Raw genomic sequence first — 7,744 nt, forward strand, 5'->3', positions numbered from 1 at the left:
TGTATTGTCTGCAAACGTAGCCAGAATGCCCTCAGTTCCTTCATCTAGATCATTAATGTATAAAGTGAAAAGTTGCGGTCCCAACACTGACCCTTGCAGAACACCACTTGGCACTGGCTGCCATCCTGAGAAAGACCCTTTTAACCCTACTCTCTGTTTTCTGCCAGACAGCCAATCTTCTATCCATGCTAGAACCTTGCCTCTAACACCATGGGCCCTTATCTTACTTCACAGCCTCCTGTGCGGCACCTTGTCAAAGGCCTTCTTGAAGTCCAGGTAGATAACATCCATTGGCTCTCCTTGGTCTACCCTGCTCATTACTTACACAAAGAATTCTAGCAGATTTGTCAGGCATGGCCTCCACTTGATGAAACCATGCTGACTTTGCCCTATTTTATCATACACTTCCAAATATTCAGAAATCTCATCCTTTACAATGGACTCCAAAATCTTACCCACGGCCGAGGTTAGGCTAATCGGCCTGTAATTTTCCGTCTTTTGCCTTACTCCTATTTTAAACAGGGGTTTCATGTTAGTGATTTTCCAGTCCTCTGGGACCCTCCCTGGCTCTAGCGATTCCTGAAAGATCACCACTAATGCTTCTACTATCTCTTCAGCTATCTCCTTTAGAACTCTGAGGTGTAGTCCATCTGGTCCAGGTTATTTGTCCACCTTCAGGCCAATCAGTTTTACCAGCACCTTTTCCTTGGTGATGGCCACCACACTCAGCTCTGCCCCCTGACTCTGTTGAATTTTTGGGATTTTACTCATGACTTGTCAAATCTCTCCACCTGAGAGATGGTTTTACAGCAGCCAAGGTGACAAGACACAAAATCAACAGTCTACACTGCATGTCCGCATTGGCTCAGATTAGTGAGTCTGCAACGAAACTCGATGTGGAGCAAATTTGACCTCAAAGATTAACATCACACAAAAGTCACCAAAACAAACAATGCCAAACAATAAATGCACTTTGTCAAAAAAAATCGAAGTTTCTTACCCTAGTTGCTTGACATTGAGTTGAAAATACAACTCTTGCAAAAGGGTCAGATAATCCAGTATCATCAGCTGCAAGAACACCTCGAGCTTGATACATGTGGGCTCGCAACTGGAAATAACTACTGTCTATTATCAGAGGAAAGAAAATTGATTGTCAGTAACACACAACAAATTGTATTTATATAACACCTTTAGCATAACAATATGACCCCAGGTGATTTTAGAGTATAATCAGGCAACACTTGAAACAGAACAAAAGAAAGGGATACTGGATCATACAAGCATAAAGAATTGAAGCAGAAGGCAGCCATGAAACCCTTCAAACCCACTTCACTGGGATGATGGCTGATCCTCTACTTCTACACCTTACTGAGTATAAGGATAGACAAGTTATGCTGCAGCTTTAAACTTTAGTTAGGCCACACTTGGAATATTGCGTACACTTCTCATCACCACACTACCAGAAGGATGTGGATGCTGTGGAGAGGGTACAGGAAAGGTTTAGCAGGATGTTGCCTGGTATGGGGGATTTTACCTATGAAGAAAGGTTGGATCGACTGGGTTTGTTTTCACTGGAATGCAGGAGGTTGCAGAGAAACCTGATAGAAGTTTATAAGATTGTGATTGGCGTGGATAGAATGGAAAGTATGAGGCTTTTTCCTAGGGTGGAGGGGTCAATTACTAGGAGAGACAGGTTCAAGGTGCAAGGAGGATGGGATAAAGTTTAAAAGAGATGTGTGAAGTATGTTTTTCACACAAAGTTTGGTGAGTGCCTGGAACATGCTGCCAGAGGAGATGGTGGAAGCAGACACAATAGCAGCATTGAAAAAATACCAGGATGAATACATGAATAGGAAGGGAATAAAAGGATACGGATCCTGTAAGTGAAGACAATTTTAGTATGGAAGGGCAAAATGGGTCGTCACAGGCTTGGAGGGCCAAAGAGTCTACCTGTGCTGTATTCTTCTTTCTTCTTTGTTGTAACACTTCTAACCTGCATTATCTGCATTTTGCTTGATGTTCTAGTTTGTTGAAATCATTCAATCACATTGTTGAACATACTGAATGACTGAAATTTCACAGCCATTCAGGCATGGAATGCCGAAGATTTACTACCCTCTGAGTGAAGAAATTCTTCCTCATCTCAATTCTAAATGGTCTGCCCCTTACTACATAGAACTCAAAACATTCATCAGTATGGTATATGAACAGGCCTTCAGCCCACAATCTCTGTGCCGAACATGATGCCATTCCAAACTAATTCCATCTCCCCGCACATAGTCTGTATCCCTATATTCCCTGCCTGTCTGTCTAAATATTTCAGAAACACTGCTGTCAAAAATGTTTCTACCACCTCCTTTGGCAGCGCATTCTAGGCACCTACCACCCTCTGTGTAAAAGACATACCTCACACATCTCCTTTCAACTTTCTCCCTCTCATTTTAAACCTATGCTCCCTGGAATTTGACATTGCCATCTAGGGAAAAGACTCTGACTATCCACCCTATCCAGGCCTCTCATAACTTTATATATTTCCATCAAGTCACCCCTCAGCCTCTGATGCTCTAGTGAAAACAAACCAAGTTTGTCCAACCTATCATTATAGCTGATATCCTCTATTCCAGGCAACATTGTGATATCTTCTTTTGCACCTTCTCCAAAGCCTCCACATCCTTCCTATAGTACGGTGGCCAGAACTGCATACAATATACTAAATGTGGCCGAAATAAAATTTCATACAGCTGCAACATGACTTGCCAACTTTTACACTCAATGCCCTGACCAATGAAGGCAAGCATGCTGTTCGCCTCCTTTACCATCTTATCCATTTATGTTGCCACTATCAGGGAGCCATGAACTTTCACCCCAAGATCCCTCTGGGTATTAATGAGGGGCCTGCCATTTGACCTCCCAAAATGCATCACCTTACACCTGTCCAGATTAAACTCCACTTGCCACTTCTCCACCCAACTTTCCAACTGGTTGCTATCCTGCTGTATCTTTTGCCAGCCTTCTTCGCTATCCACAACTCCACAATTTATGTGTCATCTGCAAACAACAGAGGTCCCAGCACCAGTCCTTGGGGAACACCACTGGTCACAGACCTCTAGTCAGAAAAATATTCAACTTACCAACTCACCATGGATCCCATGTGACTTAATCTTCTGAACCAGCCTACCATGGGAGACCTTGTCAAACATTTCATTTGTAGACTATCCACTGCCCTACTCTTGTCAATCATCTCTGTCACTTCGTCAAATAACTCAATCAAATTTTTGAGAAAAGACCTTCCCAGCATATTCTGGGACTGTGCCCCCTATTCTAGATTACTTTGCCCCACCACCTCTAGGCTGAGGTGCATTTAACCTTTCTCGACCTGTAAGAATTTTGTGCTTTTGAATAAGATCACCTCTCATTCTTTTAAACTCTAAGGAATGGAGGTCTAGTGTATATAATCCAATACTCCAAGTTTGGTCTCACCAAGGCTCTCTACAATTGCAGTAAGACATCTTTACTCCTATACTCAGATCCTATTGTAATAAAGGCAAACATACCATTTGCTTTCTTAATTGCTTGCAGTACCTGCATGTTCACTTTCAGTGACTCATGAACAAGGACATCTAACTCCCTTTGGGTGACTTTCAAGAGTCAATCCATGGAGTCCAGGACCAGTGAGCAAATCAAGTCCAATACTCAAAACAGAAAACTAAAAAACGTTGTAGACGCTGGAAATCAGAAAGAAAAACAGCAGTTGCTAGGAAAACTCAGCAGGTCTGGTAGCATTTAGAAATCAGAACATAGAACAAGACAACATAAGAATGGTATCAGAAATAGTAGGAACTGCAGATGCTGGAGAATCTGAGATAATACGGTGTAGAGCTGGATGAACACAGCAGGCCAAGCAGCATCATAGGAGCAGGAAGGCTGACATTTTGGGCCTAGACCCTTCTTCAGAAAACTTTCCAGCTCTACACCGTGTTAACACAAGAATGGTGTTGTGCCGAACATGACACTAAATAAAACTAATCCCTTCTGCCTGCCTTGGTCCGAATCCCTCCATTCCTTGTATATTCACGTGCTTATCCAGAAGCCCATCACCTGGGGAAGGTGATGGCCTGGTGGTATTATTGCTGGCCTGTTAATCCAGAGACCCAGATAAAATTCTGTGGTCCGGGGTTCAAATCCCACCACAGCAGATGGTGGAATTTGAATTCAATAAACATTTGGAATTAAGAATCTGATGAGGGCCATGAATCCATTGTTGACTGTTGGGAAAACCCATCTGGTTCATTATTGTCCTTTAGGGAAAGAAACTGCCATCCTTACTCAGTCTGACCTACATGTAAGTCCAGAACAACAGCAATGTGGTTGACTCTTAACTGCCCTCTGGGCATTTAGGGATGGGCAATAAATGCTGCCTATCAGCGATGCTCTCATCCCGTTAATGAAGAAAAAAAATTAAATGCCTCTATTGGATCTGCCTCTACCACCACCTCTGGCAGTGCATTCCAGACTCCTATCACTCTCTGTGTGAAAAACTTGCCCCTCATGCCTCCTTTGAACATCCCCCACCCCCAGCTTAAATGATTCCCCTATTTTTCAGCTCTGTGAAAAAGATTCTGACCATCAACCCTATCTATGCATTTCATAATTTTATAGACTTCTATCAAGTCTCCCCTCAGCTTCCACCGCTCCAGAGAAAACAACCTGAGTGTTTTTAGCCTCTCCTTACAGCTCATACCCTCTAATCCAGGCAGCATGCTGATAAACCCCTTCTGCAACCTGTCCAAAGCCTCCACATCCTTCCTATAATGTGGCAACCATAACTGAACACAATACTCTAAGTATGGCCTAACCAAAGTCATATAAAGCTGCAACAAAACATCCCGACTTTTGTATTCAATTCCCCAACCAATAAAGGCAAGCACGCCATATTCCTTCATTACCACCCTATCTACTTGTGTGGCCACTTTGAAGGAGCTATGGACTTGAACCCCAAGATCCCTCTGTACATCAATGCTGCTCACAATCCTGCAATTAACTGTATACTTTTCCTTAACATTTGATCTCCCAAAGTGCAGCACCTCACACTTAGCCAGTTTAAACTCCATCTGCCATTCCTCTGCCTATATCTGCAACTGATCTGTAATCCCACTATATCCTTTGACAACCTTCTACACTATCTACAACTCCACTGATCTTTGTATCAGCTACAAACTTACTAACCCACCCATCTACATTTTCATCCAAGTCATTTATATGTAGCACAAACAGCAGAGATCCCAGTATGGATCCCTGCGGAACACCACTAGTCATGGACCTCCAGCCTAAAAAACACCCTTCCACCACTCCCCTCTGTCTTCTATGGGAAATCCAATTCTGAATCCACACAGCCAAGTCACCATGGATCCCATGCATCTTAATCTTCTGGATGAGCCTACCATGAGGGACCTTGTCAAAAGCTTCACTAAAATTCATGTAAACAACATCCGCTGCTCTAAATTCTTCGATCACCTTCGTCACTTCCTCAAAAAATTCAATCAAGTTAGTAAAACATGACCTCCCCTGAACAAAGCCATGCTGACTGTCCCTAATTTGGCCAGGCATTTCCAAATGTACGTAAATCCCATCCCTAAGAATTCTCTCCAATAGCTTCCCAACCACTGATGTGAGACTCACTAGTCCCTATTTCTCTTCTTCAACTAAGAAACAACCTTTGCTACTCGCCAGTCCTCCGGGACCTCTCCAGTGGCTAGCGAGGATACAAAGAACCTTGTCAAGGCCCCAGCAATCTCCTCTCTTGCCTCTCTCAATAACCTGGAGTAGATCCCATGAGACCCTGGGGGCTTATCCACCTGAATGCTCTTCAAAGAGATCCAACACCACTTCTTTCTTGATCTCAAAATGTCCTGGCACATTAGCATGCTTCACACAACTCTCACTGTCCTCCGTATCCTTCTCCTGGGTGAATACTGATGCAAAGTAGTCATTAAGGGTCTCATCCACATTTGTGGAGAGAAAGCAAAATTAATGCTTCAGGTCCAGTGACCCTTCTTCAGACCCATTCTGAAATATCGCTGAAATCTCGCCATGTCAAATCAAACGTTAACTCGACAATAACTATGCAAATGGCTCCATAAAAACAGAAAGAACTGCGGATGCTGTAAATCAGGAACAAAAACAAAGTCGCTGGAAAAGCTCAGCAGGTCCGGCAGCATCTGTGAAGGGAAAAATAGAGGTAATATTTTGGGTCCGGTGACCCTTCCCTCAGAAGTTCTGAAGAAGGGTCATCAGACTCGAAGCGTTAACTCTGTTTTTTCCTTCACAGATGCTGCCAGACCAAATGGCTCCATGTTGTTTGACATGGTATGGGTTCCTGTGGAAGTGAGCTGGAATAAGCCTTGCTCTCCTCTCCATCGCTGGAATAGTCTGGTTCGGAGGTTTCCAGTAGCAGGTGGAGGAAGTGTTGTCACAATTTGCTTTCTGCAACAACTCTATTTCATTCTCTCAGTTTCTCTGTCTGTGTTGCATCTGTTCCAATGATGCCATCTTCGAATGGGGCACCTCCGACATGTCCTCCTTCTACCTCAACCAAGGAGCCCCTCCATTGTGGTTGACAGGAATCTCAACCCTGTCTGACCCATTTCCTGCATTTCTGCTGTCACACTTTCTCCTCCGTATCAGAACAACAACAGAGTGCCCCTAGTCCTCACTTTCTACCACGAGTCTCCACATTCAAAAGATCAATTCCAGCATCTCCAAACATACTTTTTCTTCCCCTCTATTGTCAGCATTCCACAGGGAGTCTTTCCCTCGCAGCACTCCGGTCCACTTCTCCATCACTCTTAATGCTTCCTCACTGCCCCATGGTACTTTCCCACAAAGGAGTAGAAAGTGTACCACTTGCCCATTCACCTCTTCTCTCCTCAATATCCAAGGACCCAAATGCACCTTCCAGATGAAGCAGTGTTTCACTTGTATTTCTTTTAATCTACTCTATTGTATTCACTGCTCAAAATGCAATATCCTTCACATTGGTGAAAATACGGACTGGGTGACCATTTTGCAGAATATGGCTGCTCTGTCCCTAGGAATAAGTCTGTCCTTCCAGTTTCCTGTTATTTCAATAAACTACCTTGTTCCCAAGCTAACATTTTTATCTTGGGTCTGCTACAGTGTTTCAAGAATAGCACATCATTTCCCACTTAGGCATTTTACGCCTCTTGGATTTAATCTTAAATTCAACAACTTCAGAGGAACAGGTCAAAAATTACGCCACACCAGGTTATAGTCCAACAGGTTTATTTGAAAACATTAATTTTCGTAGCTCTGCTCCTTCCTCAGGTGGAGTGTGGAAGAGGAGTTATCCTGACACAGAATTTAGAAATGGCTCACTGACCGCCACTGTTGAATCTTTAATCAGTTAGAATGGAGACGCGGGTTTCTATTGATTAAAATGCAAATCTCAGAATTTCTTTCAAGTCATTGCCCTGAGATAATCAAAGGTTTTATTGATGCATACAAGAGGTGACATCTCAGATCGGATAATGCATTTTAGGTGTGAGGCCTTGTTTACAATCTGTCTGTGTTTTAACCTGCAGTCAGGCTGGGTTTTATTCAAACAAAATAGAATGTATCTGCAAATACACAAACATCTTGGATGAAATAATTCACCACATAGATTTCTGTGTGTGTGTGTGTGTGTGTGTGTGTGTGTGTGTGTGTGTGTGTGTGTGTGTGTGTA

At 43.2% G+C, this 7,744-nt stretch overlaps 1 protein-coding gene across 1 annotated transcript in view; it reads right to left on the reverse strand.

Moving 5' to 3' along the window:
- Positions 1–7,744, reverse strand: part of LOC109915181 (fer-1-like protein 4) — a 223,800-nt gene that overhangs the window by 117,512 nt on the left and 98,544 nt on the right. The window contains exon 22 of the mRNA XM_048608493.1: positions 1,001–1,125. Coding sequence (XP_048464450.1) covers positions 1,001–1,125 — 125 coding nt within the window. The remainder of the gene's footprint in view (positions 1–1,000; positions 1,126–7,744) is intronic.

The sequence above is a fragment of the Rhincodon typus genome, chromosome 19 (genome assembly GCF_021869965.1).
Source record: "Rhincodon typus isolate 14 chromosome 19, sRhiTyp1.1, whole genome shotgun sequence".
In the NCBI taxonomy this organism is placed as follows: Eukaryota; Metazoa; Chordata; class Chondrichthyes; order Orectolobiformes; family Rhincodontidae; genus Rhincodon; species Rhincodon typus.